This window comes from Rousettus aegyptiacus, unplaced genomic scaffold, assembly GCF_014176215.1.
Source record: "Rousettus aegyptiacus isolate mRouAeg1 unplaced genomic scaffold, mRouAeg1.p scaffold_m13_p_3, whole genome shotgun sequence".
Lineage (NCBI taxonomy): Eukaryota > Metazoa > Chordata > Mammalia > Chiroptera > Pteropodidae > Rousettus > Rousettus aegyptiacus.
Window position 1 is genome coordinate 173082920 of NW_023416306.1, and position 23477 is coordinate 173106396.

General features: G+C 62.9%; 2 protein-coding genes across 8 annotated transcripts in view; one reads left to right on the forward strand and one right to left on the reverse strand.

The window, feature by feature from the left end:
* The first annotated feature begins 119 nt into the window (after positions 1-119).
* On the forward strand, positions 120-12736 carry ZFYVE21 (zinc finger FYVE-type containing 21). 4 transcript variants are annotated; one of them, XM_016121415.2, is made up of 8 exons: positions 120-310; positions 8069-8119; positions 8516-8684; positions 9437-9512; positions 9591-9682; positions 10227-10350; positions 11942-12084; positions 12175-12736. In XM_016121415.2, exons 1-7 carry the CDS (start codon positions 173-175, stop codon positions 12081-12083), a joined length of 792 nt encoding a protein of 263 aa, XP_015976901.1. In that variant the 5' UTR covers positions 120-172; the 3' UTR covers position 12084; positions 12175-12736. The 4 variants fall into 4 exon arrangements, with proteins under 4 accessions (XP_015976901.1, XP_015976902.1, XP_015976905.1 ...); XM_016121416.2 differs by having other exon boundaries at positions 10227-10274; XM_036239196.1 differs by lacking the exon at positions 120-310 and adding an exon at positions 6696-7007.
* Positions 12737-12824: 88 nt separating this feature from the next.
* The window catches only part of PPP1R13B (protein phosphatase 1 regulatory subunit 13B), a 70169-nt gene continuing 59516 nt past the window's right edge, over positions 12825-23477 (reverse strand). Inside the window, exons 9-18 of one of the 4 annotated variants that reach the window (XM_036239186.1) lie at positions 23164-23344; positions 21971-22066; positions 19939-20108; positions 19051-19552; positions 17309-18078; positions 16630-16767; positions 16425-16558; positions 15691-15857; positions 14536-14735; positions 12825-13895 (exon numbers count right to left, since the gene is read on the reverse strand). In XM_036239186.1, the coding sequence (XP_036095079.1) occupies positions 13854-13895; positions 14536-14735; positions 15691-15857; positions 16425-16558; positions 16630-16767; positions 17309-18078; positions 19051-19552; positions 19939-20108; positions 21971-22066; positions 23164-23344 (2400 nt within the window). In that variant the 3' untranslated portion in view covers positions 12825-13853. Of the gene's footprint in view, positions 13896-13988; positions 14736-15690; positions 15858-16424; positions 16559-16629; positions 16768-17308; positions 18079-19050; positions 19553-19938; positions 20109-21961; positions 22067-23163; positions 23345-23477 lie in introns of those variants that run through there. The other 3 variants (XM_016121402.2, XM_016121403.2, XM_016121399.2) reach the window with 3 other exon arrangements.

A 23477-nucleotide genomic window follows, 5' to 3' on the forward strand; every position in this document is an offset into this window, starting at 1 on the left:
TACAGCGATGGGGCGGAGCCCTGGTGCCGATTGGCTCGCGCTCCGGACCGCGCTGGGCGATTGGGCGCGGGCGCTGTCAGCTTCACGGGTGAGGCGGGGCTTTTGGCGGGGCGGGGCTTTTGGCGGGGCGAGGGTCCGTGTGAGGGCGGCGGGCGAGCGCTGAGGCGGCGTCATGTCCTCCGAGGTGGCCGCGCGCCGCGACGCCAAGAAGCTGGTGCGCTCCCCCAGCGGCCTGCGCATGGTGCCCGAGCACCGCGCCTTCGGCAGCCCGTTTGGCCTGGAGGAGCCGCAGTGGGTACCCGACAAGGAGGTAGGTTGCGGTCCCCCCCTCAGTCCCGCGTCCGCGCCCCCTGTCCGCGCCCAGCTCCTCGCGTCCGCGCCTCGGGACCCACGCCACCCGCAGACGCCTGGGACCCCCAGCCCGCGGCCCTGGACCCTGTCCGCGCGCCCGGCACGCCCCGTCTCCCCGACGCCCCTCCTCAGCCGGAGCAGCCTCTGCTCCCCGCTGGCCTCCTCCGCTGCCCTCCTGGGGCCCCTCCCGGCCGCCCTCGGACACCCCTGCTCCGCGCCCCTGGGGAGCTCCGGGTCTCCTGCCTCCCGCTCTCCACTCTTGCCGGGACCTTGGGCACTCTGCCTTCTGCGTGGTTCCCTCGCTCGGGGCGCCAGGTGTCCCCCATCTCTCCCCCGTCTAAGTTTCTGTGCCCCTCGCACGGGCCTCGCTGGCGTTTACGGCCTCTGCCCACCTGGAGGTCATCTGCATTCCACGACATCAACCGGTTGAGTTGCTGTGGTGGGACCGCTGAGACCCAGTTGCAGCGCCCTGACCAGGGGGTGCGGAACCCCGTATTTATTTATAGAACAGCCTTCTCTGCGGAGGGCCCCCGGGTGTGGACTGCGGTGGCCGGTGACGTTTGCACGGAGTCGGAGTCTCCGGGCGGAGAGCGGGGAGCGCGCCCTGCTCCGGGCGCCGCACCTGCTCAGAGCGGCGGGAGCCGCCGAGGCCGCGGGAGGTGGGGGGTGGGAGGCCCGTCGCTGCCCCGTGGGGTCTGGACTCCATCCCATCCGCCGGTGGTTCCAGCGACGCGAAGCCAGGCGGAACTTGTCGCGTCCCTGCAAATCGGTGATGTCCGAAAGACGTCAGCGCGTGTGCCTTTTTGAAATTAAATGTATCGGGTCACACTGGTTAGTACCACAAGTTTCAGGTGTGCAGCTGCGGAGTCCGAAGTGTGTGTGCTCGCCGCCGGAAGTCCAGGCTCTTTCTTTCACCATGCATTTGACCCCTTGACCCCCTTCGTCCCCCCCTTTCCTCTGCTAACCACCGTCCCGTTTGTAGGTGAGTTCGTTCGCTCCTTGTTTTGTATCCCACACATGAGTGAAGCCATCAAAGTGCTGTGTGTTTTTTTTTTCTTTTTTTAAAGCACCTTTAAATTACAGCTCCCTCTGGCACTAGGACAAACTGCTCCTGTCCCCTGAGAATTTCTGTTACAGGCACAGGTGTTCAGCAGACAGTAAAATCAGGTGTGTTTAAGGCCGTGGGCGGGGACGCGCCTCGCCCGGTGGGGGCAGGGCAGCCGGGACGACACGTGCCCGCGCGCCGCTGCCCTTTGCTCCCTTCTGTTTGTTGCTGTCCCCGGGCGTCTGGCGGTAGATGGCAGTCGCGGAGTTGAGAGGGGCCAGCGCACAGCGACGGTGGGGGCCGCCCGGGCCACTAGGGAGACTTTGGGGAGTGGGCGGTCACTGAGCGGGGCCGGGCCACTGCCTCCCTTCGGGTTCTTGTCGCCCTGTGCGCTGTTTTCTGCGTTTCTGCCCTTGGCCTCTTTGCGCTCACAGAATGTACCTTTCACCGCCTCCCTGGTTCGCGCTGTCAAAAGGCCATTAAAGGAGAAAAAGGCACTGTCGTGACTTGTTCTCACGAATGAACACGGGTCACAGAGTTCAGTTAGCTGTGGCAGTGAGCCGCGCAGATGATATCACGGGTCAAGGAGAAGCCGGAGGAGCACAGTGAGGGCAAGAAGGCCGCGGAACGGCCTCTGTCATCATGGGGGAGGGGCCCCACGACCTCGGCGGGGTGCAGGCTGCCGGTCCGTAGGTGTCTCCAGGTGATCCAGCTGTGGGTGGGGGGAGGTGCTCCAGAGGCCAGGCCAGTGTGTCACAGCGTTTTTCCGCTATTGCCCCGCGAAAAGCCTCTTCAGACATTTTTTCTCCAGTTGCACCCCGCGCCCCGCAAACGTTCACCGCGGCGCGCGCTCTAGGCGGCCTCGCTCGCCGGGGCAGCGCGTTTGCCCGCGGTTGGGCGCGGCGCGGGGCGGACGGCTTCTCAGCTGCGCCCCGACAGCCCGCCCCGCGCCCGCGGGCTTTCCGGGGAGCCCTGCGCACGTCGCCCCTGCTGGCGTCGCGGCCTCCCGCGGGGAGGCGCGTCTGGAGCCCGCCGCGGTGTCACGCGAGCTCTTGCGCAATTCCCGGGTGGCGACGCCGCCTCCCTCAGAAGTTGCATTCCTGGGCTGGAAGGGGGGCGGGCGCCCCTCCGGAACCGCCCCGCCCGCGTTTTGTCGGAACTGTGCTTAACCGTGACCTGAGTCGCCAAGGAAGGCCCTGGAAGCCGAGCGAGCCTGGAGGAGGGGAGGGGACCTCCAAGGGCGGGCGGACTTCCCTGAGTGTGAGGAAATGTTTTTAAATTCACTGAGTCGGGCCCTAGAGCCCAGAATAACCGGAGAGTCGCGGGAAGAGGCGGCGGTGCGGGCGGCGGGACGAGCCCCGCCTCGGCTGCGCCCCCTGCCGGGGGAGGGGGCGCGGCGGGCGGGCGAGGGGCGCGCGTGCTGCGCTGGCGCCTGGCGCTTGGGGCGCCCAGCCCGACGCGCTTGGCTGCGCCCTGCCCGTTCAGTGTTTCTGGGGCCCCGCGTCATTGTGTGCAGGGGTGACTCGAGCATGGGGAGACCCAGGTGTGAGAAACGGGCTTCTTTGTGATGGTTTGGAAGGGTGGGGGAGTGGCGGCGGGGTGACATGTCGTCCTCAGCTTTTCTGCCCATCCTCCCCGCGCTTCTTGGCTGTGCCGATTGGTCATTGTCATCTGTACACGTTCCCCCGTGAGCCTGACCACCCAGTCCACGTCCGTGAGGCCGCGAATACGTGGGATGTGTCTGACCCCTGTGCCAGGTTACTAGGCTGGGCCCAAGGCGATGCCCCTTCAAGTGTTGAAAAATTTGGGGGTGTGTGCACATCTGTAGCGCTCCGCTTCTCAGAGGGGCTCCTGGCCCAGAAAAGACTGAGGATCGCCTCTCGGTGTGAACCCAGAGGGTTATGTGGTCTCTGGCCCCAGGGGTTCGTGGGGCGGAGAGGCGGGCAGGAAGGGAGCCTGGAATGATCTCAAGGGGCTTGAGAGATGCCATCAAAGTGGGCTTGGGGCGGGCCATCTGGGCATGTGCCCTAAGGGCTTAGTCACAGGCAGCCAGGGTGCTGTTTTTATCCTTGAAACCCGGGCAGCTTCGCACCCCACCCCTTATCTCCCCATTCTCCACACCGGGTGTGACTGGTGGTGACAGCGTGGTCCTGTCACTGCGACACCAGAAACTCTTTCGGACCAGAGCTGGGGAGAGCCAAAGCAAACCGGACTCGGGGGGATTTCGTTCCACGGGGTCCGTGGAGGTGGGGCACACCACTGTGACCACCCGATGTCGGGTGCAGGTGGCGGTGCAAGTGGGGGTATGAGTGGAAGTGGGGTGCTGGTGGTCTGACCTGACAGCAGATCAGGGGATGCGTCACCCCAGGTCACAGCCGAGGGGCCTGGAGGAGAGAAGCCTGTGAGTCAGGTTAGGGGGCGCCTTGTTCTAATTGATTGATGGGTGGGGACAGGTCAGCGACCAAAGGCAGAGGTGAAGAAGGAGAACCTAGGGTGTGTGTGGGCCTTGTCCCGGGCGAACGGGCACCTGAGTCTTATCCAGGTCGTGTGGGTCTGAGGGGTTTGGGAGCGCAGGCAAGTGCAGGCATGAGGGGCCGGGGGCCAGGGCGAGGAGGGCGGCTCTGTGGCCCCTCTGCCGCTGGCTGTCAGGAGAAGCCGACCGCAGGGCCCGGACCTGGCCGGTTGCCCGTGACACGGAGGGTACCGACGTTGGCAGGCGCGTCTTGTCTGTGAGGGGCAGTGGCCCCCCCACCCCTCACCATGGGAGCAGCTGGCTGGCATCTGCGACCAACTCGTCCCTTCCCCGAAGCCCCTGTGTCCACCCCTGGATCCCCTGGGAGCTGGGTTTCCTACCCCCAGTGACCCCGCACTAACTCACGAGTTACCTCTTTGACCCAGGTCCATTTATATTTGTAGGAGTTATACTTTCACTCTTTAAAAAGAGTCCTTTTTTAATAAAGATACATCAACACATGTATTTAAAATTTTTAGTTTGATAATATATTTTTGAGGAACCTAAGGAGTGGTCTAGTACGAGAGCCTGGGGCCAGCCAGTTAAGTGGGAGGGTACGGCTGCCCTTGGTCACACCCCAGCCTCAAAGGGACAGTAGTCTCATGTTCTAAAGCTGCTTTTTATTTTATTTTATTTTTTTTAATGGTAGCTTCTTTTTAACATTCCTTTAAACCCTGCAAACTGTGTTTTCGGACTGTTTTACCTGAGAGGGAGATGCTGTCTGCTGTTCCTTGGGGACAGTGGCTCATTCTGAAGAGTTGCCCTGGGGACATTTGAGGGTGGCGAGGTGGTGAAGACCTCAGGCCTCCCATCACCTCCTCGGCAGAGGAGCGGACCAGGGTGTCACCCTGGGGCCCTTCTGCCCGCCCGGCCGTGGCCCCTCCCAGTTCCCTTGTCCTGTGGGTCGCTCCAGCTACTGGACCAGCCTGGGCCTCCTCCCAGCTCCCCAAGTCTGCAGGGGTCCCGGCCGGCTCACAGGGGCACTCAGGGGAGCGTGCTGTGAGGTGGAGCAGCCCGTGGCCCTTAGGGACCCTGGGAGCCTTCTTCCCTCCCGCCCTCACCCAGCAAACTTGGCGAGGTGAGCGGTGAACACAGGCCCAGGCTCCCGTTGACACCACGTCCCCAGGAATGAGGCCCCAGAGGCCGCCGTGGGCCCCCTGCCCGGCTGGGGCCTGGCGGCAGGGCGTGTGGCTCCACCTGCACCCCCACCTGGGTACCGCTGAGGCCCTCAACGCCTTGGCGGGTCAGTCCTGCAGGTCTCGGTCCCCCCTGGTGACTGTACCTGTGTGACTGTCAGCCTGGCCCGCCCTGGTGGTGACAGTGAGAGGCTGGCGTCTCAGGCACCTTTTGCTGCGTATGGTGTTGAGGCAGGGTGCGCCTGGTCTCCGGATGGCACTGCCCAGGGCCCCAGAGCTGAGGGGCCCGGGGGGTCCCGGCATGTTACCCTCAGACCTTCACCCATTGCTCTCCCCGCGTGTTTCGTTTCAGGTGGCGGCACAGTGGTTAGACGCGTACGTAACCCATGGAGACACCCCCTCCCCCCGATCACACGCGGTTATTACATTCCCCGTGCTGCTCTTCGTACCCCTGTACTTCCTCACCCCTTCCCCCTTCTCACCCGGCCCCCCAACATCCCCCGTCAGGCAGCCATCAGTTCTCTGAGTCTGTTTACGTTTGTTCGTTTATTTTATTCCTTAGATTCCACGTGTAAGTGAAATCCTATGGTGTTTGTCTTTCTCTGATTTATGTCGCTTACCATAATACCCTCTAGGTCCGTCCATGTCATTGCAAATGGTGAGGTTTCACTTTTTATGGCTGAGTAAGAGTCCGTCGTACGTATGTGCCACGTCGTCTTTATCTGTTTGTCTGCCAATGGGCACTCGGGTCACTTCCGTGTCTGACTGCTGTAAATAGCTCTGCAGTGAACACGGGGGAGCATAAATCTTTACGAATTAGTGTTTTGCTTTTCTTTGCATAAATACCTGGAGGTGCAATTGCTGGGTCAAAAGGTAGTTATATTTTTACTTTTCTGAGGAACCGCCAGACTGTTTTCCACAGTGGCTGCACCGATTTGTAGTCCCACCAACAGGGCCCGAGGGCTCCCTTTTCTCCTCATCCTCCCCAGCCATTCTGACAGGTGTGAGGTGATATTGTGGTTTTAATGTGCATTCCTCTGGGGATTAGTGACCTTGAGCATCTTTTAATATCTCTGCTGCCTATCTGCTTTTCCTCTTTGGAAAAGTGTCTATTCAGGCCTGGTTTGGGGATCAGGGTAATGGTGGCTTTGTTATGTAAGTCAGGGAGCTTTCCCTCCTCCTCTTAAGTTTTTTGGAATAGTTTGAGAAGAAGAGGTGTTAATTCTTTGAGTATTTGGCAACATTTACCTGTGAAGCCATGTGGTCCAGGACCCTGGTTTGTTGGAAGATTTTTGATGATCAATTCGATTTTGCTGGTGATCAGTCGGTTCAGATTTTGTTTCTTCTTGACTCAGTCTTCGGAGAGTGTATGTTTCGAGGAATGTATCCGTCTCTTCCAGATTATCCAATTTGTTGGCATGTAACTGCGTGTAGTGTTTTCTAATAATCATTTGTACTTCTGTGGAGTCCATTGTCACTTCTCACTTCTGATTTTATTTGAGTCCTCTCTTTTTCCTTGATGAGTCTGGTTCAACGTTTATCAATTTTATTTCTTTCAAATAACCAACTCTTGGTTTCATTGATCTTTTAATTGTTTTTCTAGACTCTTATTTCATTTATTCTTTTTTCATGTGAAATTTATCTGCTAATTTAAAATTTTTCTTTGCTCTTCCATGATCAACAGAAAATTACCTGTTTAAAAGTCTGTCAATTTTCTGAATAACTTCATTAGTTATTTAGAGGAATAAAAAACTTCTGGATCATCCTTACTTTTAAAGGAGCAAGTTTTAAATTCCGGATGTGGTCTTACATTTAGAAATTGGTGTTTGAACTTGTCCAGACATGTGAGCCTTAGAGTGACTGTGAGACGACAGCCTTTGTCAGTGCTGCCTGTCAGGACGTGGAGCAGCATCGGGGCTGTGGAAGAGCCTCGGGGAGCTGTCCCCACTGCATTCCGTGGCTGGTGGGTATCTGAGGTCACAGGAGTGGGTGGCCCTGTGCGCAGGCCCCTCCCACTGCAGGCTGATGTCTGAGAAGGCCCAGCCTGGACGCCTGTCCTTCCGTGGTCAAGGACACACTGTGGCTCCCCGCCTCCTTCCAGGAGCATCTGCCTGGTCCTGGCACCAGTGGACTGGTTTGGGCCGGGCGTGTGGGCCCTGGGAGTGGACGTGGAGTCCCGCAGGGTGTTCCCTTGCCCGCACACAGACCGAGGAGGCTGGGCCCGCAGGACGGCGTGGAGCAAGGCCTAGTTCCTGCCCCGCGTGCTGGGAAGGACACAGGGACAGGCCCGTTGGCCAGGGCCGCTGGCAGACCCACAGTGCTGACCCTGGGGGTCAACCCCTTGACCTTGCCTGGCCGAGCAGGACGCGTCATTGTCACAGCGTCAGCTGCCGCTGCATTTGGGCTGGCAGAAGTGTGCTGGCTGTCGCGTGCAGTCAGAGGCCCGGGCTCCTTGGTGGTCGGTCTGGCGTAATGTGGCCACTTCAGGTAGCTGACCCTTGGTGCCTGGAGCAGGGCTGCTGCCCGCCTTTGGGCCGCCCGCGTGCGTCCGCGCTCCCAGGCTCGGTGGGTACAGGGTTCCCGGCAGCGCCGCACCCCAGCAGCCGGCCCTCTGCGGCCGCTTTCACGTGCCCCCGCCCCCCCGGCCACGCTGAGAGCGTGTGACCCACCGGGACAGACGCACGGCTTCCCCGGCTGTGACTTGTCACAGCCCCGGTCACGGGCAGACGATCTGCGTCCGCTCCCGCTGTGCAATGCCACCGTCACTCATGGCCGCGACCCTTGGCTCCAAGCGCGGGACCAGGGAGTTCCTAAAGTGACCTGAGCATGGTGATGGGGGCGCAATCCCCCGCCCACTCCCCACCCTGGCAGGACCTGGCCGCCGGGCACCCACTGTCGCCCGGCCTGCGCCCAGGACCGCGTGGGAGCCGATCCGCGGAGGGGAGGCGGTTCCAATGCGCCAGCCGGCCTCGGCCACCCCGCCGGAGGTGGCCGGGTTCTGATGTTTGTCACTTTCTCTCCCAGTGCCCACGCTGTATGCAGTGTGACGCCAAATTCGACTTTCTCACCAGAAAGGTAAGCTGAGGCCACAAGGCGAGAGGGGCCCAGACAGATGTCCTGGACGCCCTCCCTAGAGGGCCGGCTCCCTGGAGGGGTGGCCAGCCGCCTAGTCTGTCCCCAGGGGCTGCCTGCCCAGGAGCACCGGGAGACGGGGACTTGGACTGGGTCAGCCCGCACGCCCGTGGGACCCTGGGGGGTGTCCCGCCCTCATCATGAGCTTGGCTCGCGCGAGGCACAGGGCTGGGCGTCTGGGCCGAGGGGGCACAAGGCTGTGACGGCACCTGCCGGGCCCGGGCCCGCACGGCACTCCTGCCCCAGTGATGGCTGCCGGCGGGGCCGCGCCAGGCGGTGCGTGGCCCTGGCCCTGGCCCTGGCCCTGGCCCTCGCCCACGCGGCCCCTGCCGTCCCCAGCACCACTGCCGCCGGTGCGGGAAGTGCTTCTGCGACAAGTGCTGCCGCCAGAAGGTGCCGCTGCGGCGCATGTGCTTCGTGGACCCCGTGCGGCAGTGCGCCCAGTGCGCCCTGGTGTCCCACAGGGAGGCCGAGTTCTACGACAAGCAGCTCAAGGTGCTCCTGAACGGTGAGCGGCCCCGCATCCTGCCTGGGGCTGCGGGGTCTCGCGGGCCCTCGGGCGGCGGCCGGAAGAGCTGTGGCCACTTTCACGTGAGGTCGCGCCTCGGCCCATTCTCCCGGGTCCCTAGAGAAGCAGCTGTAGCCTAGCTGTCCTCTCCAGGGACGGAATGTCACCTGCAGTGTTGGCCTGACTTTGCTGGGCTCGGGGCCAGTTGGGGGGCTGCCCAGTGATGGGGGCACCCTGGGCTGGGTGGAGGGGTGGAGCGTGGTGCTTCCATGGTGCTGTGACCAGTCCACCGGGCATGGGCCAGCAGCCGGCGGAAGCTTCCAGCTGGCCGGGGGGGCTGTGGGCGACCCAGGAGCAGCTCTCCGTGGTCCCTGCTCCGGCCACCAATTCCGCAGTCCTGCACAGGGCCCTGGGTCCTTGGGCCTTGGGCCACTGGCCCTCCTACCCCTCAGTCCCCCCCTGCGGGACGCGGGCACCGCGCCTCCTCTCCGGCTCCGGCCCGGCAGCCGCCTCGCAGGGCCGGCGTGTCCGCCCCAGGCCTCCGGGTGGAGCCCCCTGCGCCTGGGCTTTCGGGACGAGCAGCACCCCCTAAGCGGTGCCTTTTGCGTGCGTTCCTCTTGATCCCGGAGGCCACTGCAGCCTTTGTGCCACAGCGGTGGACTCCCCCACACGCGTCCCTCCGTGTCTGCCCGGGGAGGGGCGAGGTGTGCGAGGAGCTGGCTGTGTTCTCACGCTTGGCTTCACGCCCTCAGGAGCCACCTTCCTTGTGACTTTTGGGAACTCAGAGAGCTCGGAAGCCATGGTCTGCCGTCTTTCCAGCAACCAGAGGTGAGTGGCAGGGCACTGCGTGGCGCGGCAGCTGAGTCCCCTCGAGCCCGCGGGTGACGTGTGGACTCCGTCTGACAGGTACTTGCTCCTGGATGGGGACAGCCGCCACGAGATCGAAATCTCACACATCGCGACCGTGCAGCTTCTCACGGAAGGCTTCCCGCCTGGAGGTAAGCCCCACCTGCCCACCACCCCCAGGCGGCCTGGCGCCAGCCTCAGTGACATCTGGGTGACACGGTGGCATTGAGGATGGGGATTCGCCTTGTTGGCAGGGTCTCCAAGATGTCTGCGTGTCCTGTGCTGGGGGCTGCTGTTTACTAAGTGGCTCCGGGAACCCGCCGGGTTGGTGGGGGCTTAGCGTGTACAGTGATGAAGGACGGGTCCCGCACATGCCCCCACGCAGCATCCGGTCGCTGCTGGCCGCCCCCCAGGGGAAAGCTCCGCGTGCAGCTGGCACCGCCTGGTGTCCCAGAAGGGGCCAGGATGTGGCTCGTTGGGCCCTCCCTGCTCGTCAGGCCTCCGGAGATGCAGCTCCTTCATGCGGTCTGGATCTGTCCTCTAAACCCCCGCGGTGGCCACCCCCCTGCAGAAGGGGGTGCACGGCCCATGCCGTGTGGGGTGCCAGAAACCCGTGGGACTGAACCGTCCTGCTGTCCTCTGCTCGCTCTTGACTGGTCTTCTCTCCTGCCTGCCTGCCCTCCTGTCTGGACAAAGACATTCACACTTACACCAGCCTCCTGGGGAGCCAGCCCGCCTCCGAAGGTCAGCCGTGCCCCTGGCTCTCTCCGCATGCCGTGCCGACCCTGCCTGTCTGGGGGGACCTGCGCCAGGGGCTTCTGTGAGACACACACTGGCTTCTTTTGGTCCACGCGAAAGAGGGGGTTGGGTCCATGACTTGGGCATCGAAGGCATAAATGAAAACTCCCCAGCAAGAGAAACATTTAATTTGCTTAGTTTCTGCGCCCCGCGGAGGAGCGTTGCCCCGCACCTCAGCTTCTCGGGGCTGCCCGCTGGCTCTGACCAGGCCGAGCGGGGGCAGCAGCCCTTCTCAGCTGGGCTTACTGCACTCGTGCGGGAGCCTGTGTGGCACCCTGGGCCTCTCCGACTCCCCGCGTGTGTCTGATCCTCTGCATGATGAGGCGAGGGCCAAGCCGGAGTTTCCCCACCTCTGTCCCCCTTGGTGGCACCAAGCTGGTTGCCTGCGGCAGGTGGTAAAGGTGCCCTGGTGCAAAGGGCAGGATCTGGGGAAGCTAGGGGTCACCCTGGGTGGCTTGAAGCCAGGGCAGGGGTCGCGGCCCCAGCCAGCCTACGGAAGCCTCCGGTCTTTCTCTTGGACAGGCCCCTGGGGCTCCTGGCGCCGCACACCCTCTCGTGGAGGTTTTGGGAGTCCAGTGAGGCCTGCTCCACCAGGTTTTCCAGAACCTTTAACTCCCCAGCAGTGCTGTCCTGGGGGTCGGGGCATGGGAACAGTCCCGGGGGGCCTGCCCTCCAGGCAGTCACTGTGTTCAGCTCTGCGGGCCACACAGGCTGCTGCAAAGGACGAAAGCAGCTGGAGGAGGCAGGGACGATGCCCACGGCTGCGTGCCAGTGGACCTGCTCCCAGGAGCAGGCGGTGGGGCAGGGCCCAGCAGGACGAGCCAGGCGACAGGCAGGGCCGGAGTGTGGCTCGCGACAGTTTCGGAGGCTGCTGGGCCCTGGGGGACAGCTCTTTACAGCGTGCTTGCCCTCGAGGTCGGCAGGCCTCTCCCCGCCAGGGCGCGTCCTCACCCTGCTGGCCTATGGGAGTCGGGCCCTCGGTCACAAAGGAAGACGTTACAGGTGCAGTTCGCTGTGTGGGGCTTGGTCTCCATGGGACTTCCCTGACTGCAGCGTGACTGTGCGGAGCCACTGTCCATGAGTGCCTGGTGCTCAGAGCTGGCATTGGAACCAAATCATCCATGGAGCCGGTCCTGCCCCAAAGTCGGCGGCATCAATCAGGCCGGCCCCCCGGAGTTGGCGACCAGGGTGGTGGCACTTCTCTGGTGTGAGGCCTCGCTTGCATGTTCAGTCCCCTCAGCCTTGATCCTGGTTCTCGGTGGGGTGGCTGTGACCGCCTGGCCCTGCCCTGGTGCAGACAGGTGTGACGGGCTGGGCAGAGCTGGCTTCTCTGGCTTCCTGACTGCTGGCACTTCCCTTGGCTCTCAGTGGCGCAGTGCGATGTTTGTCCCAGTGGCATGGTCCCTTTCCTGTCCTGTGAACTTGGGGCTCGTCCAACAGAAGGCCTGAGGGGCCCAAGTCACTGGGTGCCTCCTGAGCACAGGCCCCTGCCCGAGCTGCCTCCGAGACCAGCACAGGGCTTGGGAGGCACCCTGGCCACCACGACATCGGGGCCGATGGCGTTTTGGGAGCTTGGGGTCCCCTCTGAGCCTTCTTACCTGGTCTCCCTCCAGGAAGCAACGCACGGGCCACAGGCATGTCCCTGCAGTACGCAGCACCAGGGGCGGAGGGGATGACCCGGCTGAAGCTGACAGCCTGGGAGGATGCAAATGCCAGCAGGAGGCAGTCGGCAGCATGGCTGGCAGCCATGCATAAGGTACGGTGGGAGCGGGGGAGCTGGGCCCGCCCCGACCAGCCCCTACCAGGGCAGGACCAATGCATTTCTGTATTTCCGGTCACCTTGCAGGCTGCCAAGCTCCTCTACGAGTCTCGGGACCAGTGAGTGCACACGGGCTGGCCCGTCGGCTGGAACAGCGGAGCCTGCTCTGCACCCGCACAGGCGCCCAGGCCCATGTGCTGGGAAGTACAAGTATTGGGAGAAACAGACATGTCGCTTACCTAGTGCAATATTTACACCATTTATTAACTCTCTAAGTAGCTTCCTGCTTTGGAATCTGTATTTTCTTTTGACACTTACCTGGGGTAGGAAAGACTGAGCTACACTACTGCTGATCTATTTTTGGTGTTATCTTACATTTTTATGAGTGCCAGGTTTACCGGAAGGTTCTGCCCCTCGATGCTGGTTTCCTTGGTCCTTCCACAGGGATGGCCTGGGCCATGGGTGCTCAGGCCGGAGCCGCGTGGCCCCGGCCCTGGGCTGTCGTGCGCCACGGCGTGGGGCAGGGTCTGCGAACAAACCTCTGACACTTCACAGGAGGAGCCAGCTTCTTTTTGTACTTTTCACTTACTAAGACAATGGTACAACAATTTGTGTATAAAGCTTGATTAAAACCTATTTTGAAAGTGCGGATCGGGGCTCGCCTCACCGTGTCCCTCCCCGCGGGCTCTCCCGCCGCGGCCCGTGCTGCCTCCAGAACACACCACACGCAGCCGCAGTGACAGACAGTGGTTTATTTTGCACATTTACACGGCAGCAGCGGGGACACAGTGGCCGCGCCTGGCAGCTGCGCCAGGCATTCGTTTTCATCACCACTGTGTACAATGCGCCTGAAGGCGGCCAGCCACAGCAAGGGTCTTTACACGTTTGTACACAAACTGTACACCAGACTCGTACATGGAAAATAAAGCCGAAGGGCCTGGATTTTAATGAGAGAAAAAACATTTCCAACATCATTCTGGGAGTTTCGAATGGTCTCATCAAAAAATACTTTTGGTATAGAAAAGCCTGTCCATACAAGTGAACGTCAGCGAGGGGCCTCACTTGCTGGAAGTGGGGGGCAAAGGTGAGCACATGGTGGCTGGCCCCGCCCTGCCGGCCCACAGCGACTGCCCCCCCAGTCCCCACACTCAGCAGTGTCCATGCTGTGAGGGGACGGGAACCACACCTGGGCAGCGAGAGGCTGCAGAGAAGGCAGCAGTTGTGAGCAGAGGGGCCAGGGCTGAGGCTCCCGCCCGGGGGTCACCTGGTCTCAAGGACCCTGTGCCTGGGGCACGGAAGCCCAGCCCAGCACCGAGAACAGGAAGTGGAGCCCCCGCCTCAGGACCGCCAGCGGACAGGCATGTCCCTACAGGTTCCTTTGGTAACGAAAGGGAAGCAGCCGTGTGCCGAGGGGCGGAGGGTGGTGGGTTCGTGACGTCCAGTGTGGGGCGGGCTCTATGGGGAGCACAGCGCAGCAGCTTCCACTGCCGTGTGGGGGAGGGTGACACGGGAACGAGCGCAGCCTTGGGACCAAGTGGGTAAGTGTCCGTCTCCACTGGCGGCACGGGTGGTCGTTTAGGAAGCCGGGCGTTTATTTGGATTTACAGTAACTGGCAAGATTCAGTCTTCTCGGAGGCGAAAGCGGGGAGAGGGCCTCACCCAGGAGCCGCAGGCCTCGCGGTGGACGCCGTCTGCTGAGGGCGGCACCTCGGCACCCGTCGCTCCGGGAGGAAGCGCAGGGCCCGCGCAGCGCTCCGCGGCGGGGCTCAGGCGAGCGTCCGCTGCCGGGGTTTGATCCGAGGGTACAGCTGGGGCACAACACACGCGAGTCAGGGCATGGCACGCTGCACGGGAATGGGGGCCGGGGCCCATCCCAGATGGCCGCGCGGCCAGCTCGGCGGTCGGCCCGAGACCCTCCCCGGTGCTCCCTAATGCCTGCAGCCCTGCTCCAGCTCTTGGAGCACCTGGGACCACCTGTGGTACTCGTCCCTGTCTGTGCGCGCCCTGCATGCTCGGGAGCGACGGCGGCACCTGCCAGCCCCACCGGGGCACGCGGAGGAGGGCGGAGGCCGCCGTTCCGCCCCAGGACTGACGCAGTTACAAATACGACGTGTAGCAACCTACAGGCTGAGAACTTCCTCCCCATCAGAGAAGTTTCTAGGCTGCAGTGGTCTGCTCGAGGTGAGACCGGGAGCTCGCTGAGGTCCCCCGTGAGGAAAACACTGAGCAGACGAATGCTCTGCTGCTCACATGTGAGGCCTGTGCCCTGCACACGTGCCCGTTTACGGGGGACGCTGGGGCGTGGACAAAGGCAGGCTCCTTCTGGGGTCCCCAGCAGGGTTTGTCCTCACACGAGGCCCAGCGTTCCCTGACAGCGGGTTGGTACCGGACCTCAGGGGCAAAGCCGACGCAGATTAGCGGCTCTCGGGGCGCGCTCAGAGGACTTACCCCAAGCAGGTTTTTGGGCACGTAGCCCTCCCGGTCCCCGAGGCGAGCCCACCACCACTCGGTCTCGCTCTCGTCCTTGCGCCTCAGGATGGTGATGGCGTCTCCTTCGTGGAAGGTCAGCTCGTCGCTGCTCTGGGCCTCGTAGCCCCACAGAGCATACACCACGCCCTTGTTCATCACGCCCAGCTTCTCTTGCACCCCTGGGACGAGAGCACACACGGTCAGGGCTCCGCGGAGGTGGGGGGTTGAGGTCGGGGCCGGGCCCGGCGCCTCCCCGGGCCGCATAGCCACCCTCCGCGAGAGGCCTGGTATTGAGCTCGGGGGTCCCGAGGCCAAGGTGGGTTTCGAGAGCATTTCTTCAGGTGGAATTCACGGCTCTCGTCTAGAATAAACTTCCCGAAGCCCGTGACTGGAGAGGCAGGCGGCCTGCCTGCTCCCGCGCGAGACCCAGCGGCAGTGACAGGGCCCGTTCATACCCAGGCATCACCTGTGGGAATCCCAAGAAAGGCCCGCCCTGCCGGTGGCCCGGGCACCACCCTCCCAGCGCACTGGTCACCGTGCCTGCGCCCTCCCCGCCCCCACCATACCAGCCTCTGAGGAGGCCTGGGGGGTGGTGCCTGTTGTACTTGGTGGCTTTGTCCCGGGTGTCTGATGGACATCTGGGCCCACCGGTTCTCAAGTTAGGTGTGGAACGGGTGACCTGCGATGGCCTAACCCTGAGGCAGAAAAGACATTCCAGCTCTTGGGAAGCATGACCCGCCTGGAGCCGCTTACAGAAGATACCCGAAGTCCACCGTCGGCAGTCACCGCAGGGGGGGCACGGGGCATCCGGCCTGGCCCTGGGACAGCCCTGGCCCTCACAGGCCTCTTTCTGGCTGTGCCCCAAGTGTCCCGGGTGCACCCCAGCAGAAGTATAGAGATGGGCGCTGCCCAGCCGCCCCCCCGGTCCTCCCTTGTCGGTGTCGGCACGGAGACAGAGACCAGACTGGTCGTCCAGCAACCTGGAAGAAAACCCTTCCAAAGACGTGGATTTTCAGCCATGTTTCAGGAACGAGCCTAAGGGAAGTGCGACCTCCACCTCACGAGACCCCGGGGACGGGGTCTGCGCAGCGCACGTGAGCCCTGCGGCCCAGGGGGCGCCCCAAGGCCCCGCACCGTAGAGGAACTGGGAGCACTGGATGTAGCCCTCCTCCATCTCCTCGCACTTGTCTGCGGCGGTTTCAATGTCGCTGATGGTGGAGGCAAAAATGGCGGCACCGCTCTCGACCAGCTGCTTGCAGAGGTGGACGCTGTTGCAGGAGGCGGCGCAGTGCAGCGGCGTCCTGCAGGGGTGGGAGACCGGGCTGTGCGCGCGCCGAGGCCACCGGACCAGGCCGTGCCTCAGGGCCCCGCACACTCCTGCGTCGTCTGTCTAGGGGTGTGATTCCTACACTGCGTGCACTGCACCCACAGCTCCGAAAGGGGGGCCGGGAGTGGACTGAGAAACGGCCCGGAAAACACGCCCCCAGCAAGGGGACCGCACTCCCGCCGCCGACCGGCACCTCAGAGCGGCCTCAGCGGTGGACGCTGTTTCACCAGCCGCAGAAAGACGGGCGTTCAAGCACGGCAGAGCAGACTGCCCACCCGACGCTGACCACGCACGCGTGAGGCCAGCGGAGCCGGCGGCAGCGGGGCCCCGGAGCGGACCACACTGCCGCCCTAACAGCCAAGCCCGCAGCCCATCCGGCCGCTGGGAAACGAGTCGCAGCGAGCCAGACGCTTGGCCTGCGCCACGGACACGCAGGTCAGAGAACGTGCCCACGGTGCCTGACGATCGCCGTGGGTCGGGGTGGGTGCCCGGGCGCCCCCTCCGCCACACGCCCCGTGTCCGGCCTGCGTGTCTCGCTCACCAGCCATCGCTGTCTGCGGCGTTCACGTTGACCCCGAAGTCCAGCAGGAACTTGACGATGTGGTGGTGGCCGGCGCAGACGGCGTTGTGCAGCGGAGTGATGCCCTCGTCGTTGGGCTTGCTGGGGTCCTCCACCTGGGACACAGGGCGTGGGTGAGCGCCGCCCGCGGCACGGCGGCGCGGGGCTGCAGCTGTGCTCCGCTCACCTCGTAGATGACCCTCTGCACCAGGTCGAACTCGCCTTCCAGGGATGCATCCAGGAGCAGCGCCAGGGGGTTGAAGCGCACGCGCAGCCCACGGCCCGTGCGCTCCGAGTCCGGCTTCTTCAGGTTGGTCCGTTTGCTCTGTCGGGGGAAGCAGGCCGGGCTTAGAGGAGGCCACCCACGAGCCCGGGCCGGGGGTCTCCGGCGGTGCTCACGCCCCGTAGCGCCTGGGCGCTGCAGCTCGCACGCGAGCTTGGGAGACGGCACAGCCACGGGCTGGCCACGGCCTGCCAGGCACCCGCAGACGGAGCAGCATGGGTGACGGGTAAGGTTTAACTGCTCTCTTCCCCGGAGCTGGCGGCCTGTTCCTACCCACGGCACGGGACTCCCAACGCCTCTCTGCTGTCAGCACCGACCTCCCACCAGAGGGCCTTGTCTAGAAGGCTCTTCTCCCCCCGGCTGCCCACCCTTCCGGTTCCAGTGGCAGCTTCCTCCGCCAGGGAAACCTCGGGGCCCCTGGCTACGGCCCCTAGTCAGACCTGAGCGGCCACGCCCCCCGCTTCGGCGCCCGCCTGTGCGCTGAGGACTGGTTCGGGGAGGGCAGGGACGGGTCTGCCGAGTCCACCGCTCCCAGCACACAGCTGGGCGGCAAGCAGCCCGTGGCCCTGGTCCGGACACCCACCGTAGAGGCGGCTGGCGGGGGCGCAACGGGGGGCAGTAATGGTGGGACTTGCTCTCTCCCCGGAGAGGGGGCCTCGGCCCCCGGGCTGGGGATGTGCTGTGTGGCCGGCGCTGTGGCCACGTTGTTGTTGTCATCCTCGGCGGGCTCAACTGTTGGGTGAGCAGTCTGGGGACAGCCGAGCCCCTCTGCCTCGGGCGGAGGGAGCTCGTTGTCATTGGCGTCTGAGGCCAGGGCGGGCTCCGCAAGCGGGGCTGTGGGCTGGGCGGGGCCGGCCTCCCCCAGGTTCCCGTTGGCGTTGGCGTTCCCGTTGTCCACGTCGGCCAGCGTGCCGGCGAAGACCTGCGAGGGGCTGGGCTGGCAGAACGCGGTGCCCTCCATGCCGCCGGCCAGGGTGTTGAAACGCTGGTACAGCAGCTTCTGGATGTTGGGCCCGCCGGGGCCCTCGGCCTCCGTGATGGAGCCGCGCTTCTTCAGCGGCCGGGGCGCGTGGGCCAGCTTCCTGCGCAGCGCCTCCAGGTCCGCGTCGCTCTGGTAGCGCAGCGGCGAGTGCACGATGGGCGTGAGCTTGGTGGGGCTGAGCGGCCGCGGCAGGCTCTCCACGGTGCCCGAGCCGCCGTCCCCGGGCGGGGCCGCGCTGTCCGGCTCTGGCTCCTTCTCCACGGCCTCTGAAGGCAGCGGCGGCTGCGATGCGCTTGTGGCCAGGGCCCCATGAAGAAACGGCAACGGTGATGGGGACGTTGAACCAGACGGTAGGACGGGTTTCCCATACACTGGAGGAGACACAGAGGACAGCGCGCCCTCAGCACCCTGCGGGACCTGGGCTCGGCACTGCGCGCCTCCGGTGACAGGACGGGGTCCCTGGCTGCTGAGCTTTAAACCCCGATAAGCCCTGTTCACAGGGCCCACCGACTCCTTTTGGAGGGTAGAGCGTCTGATGTACCAGTTTTTACATTGCAGAACTGGGAAATTACATTCGGCATTTACAGGATTGGGGCTTTTAAGAGTGGGGGGAGGGCAGAGGCTGTGGACCTGACTTCTCTTCCCTGCCCTGGTTCTGGCTGAGAAGAAAGACGTCATCTCTGAACGTGCATCTGAAGAGTGTGAAGCACAGGGCGCCCCAGGCAGGAAGGTTTGCCCCGGGGGCCCAGGAGCTCCTGAGGAGGGTGCCAGCCCCTCCCAGCACGGTAGGGCCCTGGGCATGCGGTGGCCGGCACCCCCAGGAACCCCTGAACTACGAGTCTGGATGGCCCTCCCCTCTCCCAGATCAGGGCTTTTCTGGTAGAGGATCCCAAAGCAACAGACACCCTGCTCGCACTGCCACCCCAGGGGTCCAGCTCAGCTACTGCCAGGAGGCGGGGGCCAGGTCCAAGCGGAGCCCCCCTACCGCCAGGAGCTGGGAGGGCAAGTCCAGGCAGAACCCCCACGGCAGCTCCCTGCATAGCTCCTCACAAGCTACCAGAAAGCAGGGGAGAGAGGACACTCTGAGATCTCCCCATTCCGGGGCCGGATTTCCTGAGGGATGCAGGGAGGTGGGTGCTCAGACAGGAACTGGGGAGCTGTGAGCCACCTGCCAAACTGCTCTGTCCACATCAGGTCCTACCATCTCTAAGCCTGCCCTTTAGGTAAGAATCCAGCTTAATCGCACAGAGCATGTGGCCCGAGTGGAAGGGAATGGGCTGGCATCCTCCTAAGTAAAGGACAACTTCCCGGCCCCAGAGGCGGCGGCCAGGCACCCACTGTACCTGCTTTGACTGACTTATTTAAGGCGCTGTGGGCCGTTGGCTGGTAATTCTTAGGCGGCGTGGCTTGCTGCAGGTACATGGAGTAGATAGAACTTGAATTCACTGTCTGGGGTCCCTTCCTAGGGGACTGGGGCCTGGACCCTTTATCAGCTAGAAAAGGCCTAATGGCCACAGTCAGTGGGAGTTCAGGTTTGCCGTCCCCCGCTGGAAATGCAGGCGGCCCCGCTGGCGGGTATGTGGGACTTGGCGGCACAGAAATCCTCTGCTGGATCTGCTGCGAAGAACCCGGCTGGTGGGTGCCGCCTGCGGGGGGCAGCGGGCTGGGTTTCTGCCGACTGGGCAGGCCTGCACCAGGCCTGGGCGAGCTGCCCTCGTTCCTCCTCTCCAGGGAGTTTGTCGACCCTGGACCCACGGGTGCAGGACTTGGGTACGTCCCATAGCTCGGAGGCAGCTGCTTGCCAACACCAGGCGTAGGGGGTGGCACTTTACCCATCTCGATGCCCTAAATTTAGTCATTGAGAAAAACAAAGTTACTCTTTGAAAAGTTAAGCATACTTCCCTCCGCAGTCACAAGAGAATACAAAGTAGGATTTAAAATCCTTAAAATCGGTTTGTGACCCGGCATAGGGCACACTGGGGATCAAACACAGAGGGGCTCGTCCCTGCCTGCCACAGAACCACCCTGACCAAAAGGCCTTTACGCTCCCACAATGCTCGGCGCCCAGGGTCCACGGATGCCTTCAGACTGGGGACAATTTAGACACTAACGAGATTCATTTGCCTCGTGACACCTCCTACACCTTAGTAGATGACGAGGCCCAGATAGGCCAGCCTCTGACTTTGGTTGGGACTTGTCTGTGTGTCACAGGGATAATGACAGACGCCTACCAGCTTCTCCGTGGTTCCCAGAGCTGATGGGGGCACAGGCTGGCTGGAGACGGTCCCCTGCTTGAGAGGCCCCTCCATGCTCGAGTCCTTCCACTCCACACCGGCAATTTGCACTGGTTTCACGGAAGAGCTAGAATTTTGTTTTAACGTTGGCCAGTTTCCATCATTGGCTTGAAAAGAACATAAAATTTGTCAAAATTTTCTTGAAATTAGTTGAACCAACATAAGAGTATCCCCAACCCCGGCCCCAGTCAGAGGCTTCCAGGTCACACTGGAGCCTCACCACCCCAGTCCTGGCCACCCCCGGACAGCGGCAAGACCAGGGCCGCCTCTGCCGGCAAGGGGTCGCCAGCGCCACAGGGCCCTCGCGTGTGCTGCTCCAGCCACGGCCCAGCAGCGCAAGCGGCCGGAGCCCTAGAGGCAGCCCCGGCCCCCACGTACGTACAGGTCAAACCCATTACTCCAACGCCGGCAACTACAGCAGCACCGGCACTCTGTTCGAACACTGCCGACACACACACTTGCCCACGACCACAGAGATTTATCTTTTGCCTTCGTAACAGATTTGACCTGTACACTTCCAGTATTAGAAGAAAAACTCAGCTTAAATCTATCAGAAACTTCTATCCTCTAAAATAACGCGTAATCACAGGAGGCTGGTACCCGTTCCCGCTGATTGGAGTGGCAGGCTACTGTTCTGAGTGATTCATTCGAAAGCCAGACAGCCATGTTCATAGGAAAGCCACTGAGAAGGCAGGTTTTTAGAGAGCATTTTCCAAACTGAAAAAGGTCTGAGCACTGCTGGTTCCCCAGGTTCACGCCCACCGGGCGGGTCAGGGTCCGGCCCCAGTCCGAGCTCGCTTCTCCCTGCAGCCAGCACAGGTTCTGGACAGAGTGGTAAGCGCGGCCATCGGCGCACGGGACAGAGAGCAGTCCGGGGAGTGTTTGGGTCTTCCTGACATGAATAGCAAGCCTCGGCCCTCACCCACCGCCAGTGCGGGCAGGTAGGGGACAGGGGGCAGCGGCTGGGCAATCCCTCTGCTTGCCACACAAGGCAGGAGCCAAAGCCTGTAACTCGGGGAACAGGGCAGCGACCTCACGTGCTCGGGGCCTACCAGGAGGCAGCATGTGTGCAGGAGGGTGAGGGGAGCCTGCGGCGGCGGCCATACCGGGCGTGCCCCGAAGCCGAGTCCGTGCTTGGTCGCAGCACCAAAAACCCGGCCGCATCCTCCATGACAAAGCCAAGCCCTGCCGGCAGCAGGGCCCCACGCGGTTCCAGCCAGGGTGCAAGGGCCAAGCTGAGGCATTCCCAGGCCCCAGTGCAAACGTCACCTTGCTCCGTGTGGCCTGTCAGCCTCCCCCAGGCCAGAAGCAGGTGGGCTTTCCTGCGCCCTTGGTTACGTGAGACTGGGGAGGTGTGGGCAGAAATGCTGGGTTTATCCAGATGCACTGAGGGGACACTTGGGCTGGTGGGGACTCAGCCAGCCCACTGCAGACTCACTGGCCATGGGCGGACTTCCCATGCCCGAGCCTCTCGGGGCCAGAGGCAACGTGGCTGTCCAGCAGCTTCTGAAACCTCGCAGCAACGGAAGCTGCGTGGTGACAACCACAGGAGGACTAAGGAGGGGCGGGGACTTTCTTCGGGATGCGGCAGCCGGCATAGAAGGCAGGCTGTCTACCTTCACCATGAAGGGACAACTACCACTGAGTATGACGGGAGACACTCCTGCGTTGAAGGCAGAACTAAAAGCCTCGATGAACTCGAAAAATCATCTTCATTTGGTAAAGTGAAGCCCCGAAAACCCTTGCTGTGCCAGCTCCGGCCAAACCCTTCCTGCGTGTGATCGGGCGTACACGGCCCAGGCCAAACCTCACGCCTGTCCGCTGAAGGGAGGCCCGAGTTATGTTTATGTGGCATTTTTTCCTAGGTAGGAAGACCTTTCTCAGTTTGGAAAAACAAACGCTTGTTGACCCAGCAGCATTGGAAAGGGTCAGAGGTCCCCCGGGCCGCCAGCCGACATACGGTTCGTACACAGGTTGGCAGAGCGCCGTGAGGAGCCACGGTCAGGCCCGACGTCGAGGTCTGACACTGTCCACGAGCTGGTCACTCTGGGTTTACCATGGCCATCTGCATGACATGGAATCGGAACAGCCAACAGTGTGGTTAGTGTCCCCGCTGGGAGCGTCCACCCCAGCTCCACGTCTGGGCCGAGATCCCACCGCCTGTGCGGGGTCACACAGGCTTCCTGCATCGTCACCTCGTACCAAGCGGGAAGACTGGGGCGGGCGCTGAACCCTGACGGACACCCCTGGGCCCCGGCGGGGGTCTTGCAGCCTGCGAGGCAGCGCAGCACACGCCCACAGAGACGGGGGACATGGTCCCGGCTGCGAGGTGTTTAAAGCGAAGGCAGCAGAGACGCAGCTGGCGGTGCTGTCTGCCACTCGAAACACCGCAGTGTGGTTCAAACTGTAAGTAACAGCTCACCCGAGCTGCGATCTGAGTTCACGCCGGCCACGGACGCAGCTGTGCGGCTGCCGGGACGTGGCCGGTGCCGCCTTCCCCCGCCTGGGCCAGAACGAGCCCCGGAGGGGTCACTGCTCAGACCAGGCGCCAGGCGAGAGAACGTGAAACACACAAACAAAAGGCTGCACAAATGGACCAAGTGTCCTGAAAACGTCCTCTAAACACAGGCTGACGCGGGACGGTCCTCGGGACCGTCGACATGAATGAAGACGTGCTGCGAGGCTCGAACCCACGCTCCGTGGCCTGTGCGTCACAGGGAAACGTGTCTGCCCGTCGGGAGGGAGATCTCACTGCAAAGCAGCCCTGGCTTTTCAGTGCACCGGCCTGAGGACGCCGCACCCCTCCAGGAGGGAGGCCGACTCCCTGAAGGGCCCGCTGGCTTTGGCTGGGAAGTGGGCGCCCTGGGGTCCTCGCCGTGCTCAGGAGAGCAGTGGCTGGCAGGGTGCTGGGGGCTGAGCCAGTCGCACCAGCACTTCGGTGGGCCAGGGCCACAGTGACGGTCTGTGGACTTTCTGATGGATTAAAACTACACTGAGTGGTGAAAGGAGAGAGTGGCCGCAGTGTTGCTTGTGGGGCTATCACTTGTGGCACACAACTCCTAAAGGCTGCCCCGGAAGACAAAGTGCCTCTGGGGAGACAGCACGACGCAGGGGCCTCCTCCCTGCTCACTCGGCCCCCAGGAAGAGGGTCCCGCCACTTACCGGGTTTGGGTCTTCCATGGGCGGCACCTGAAGCGATAGTCAGAGACTGGGGCTTTACGGGGTCCCCTGGCACCGAGTAGCTGCCGGCACTGGGAACCTGGATGTAAGGGCCCACGGCAGCAACCCTGCCCGGCGTGCTCAGCGGTGACTGCGGCGAGGACGCGCCATTCACGCGGCTCAGCTACAAAATGGAGAAATGAGTGTTGAGATTCTATGTTACAGGAAATCGTAAGCCTCGTGTGACAGCCTGCGCGGACTTGAACCACTCACTGTTTTGCACTCAGGCGGCCATGTCACTAGGAAGACCAATGTCT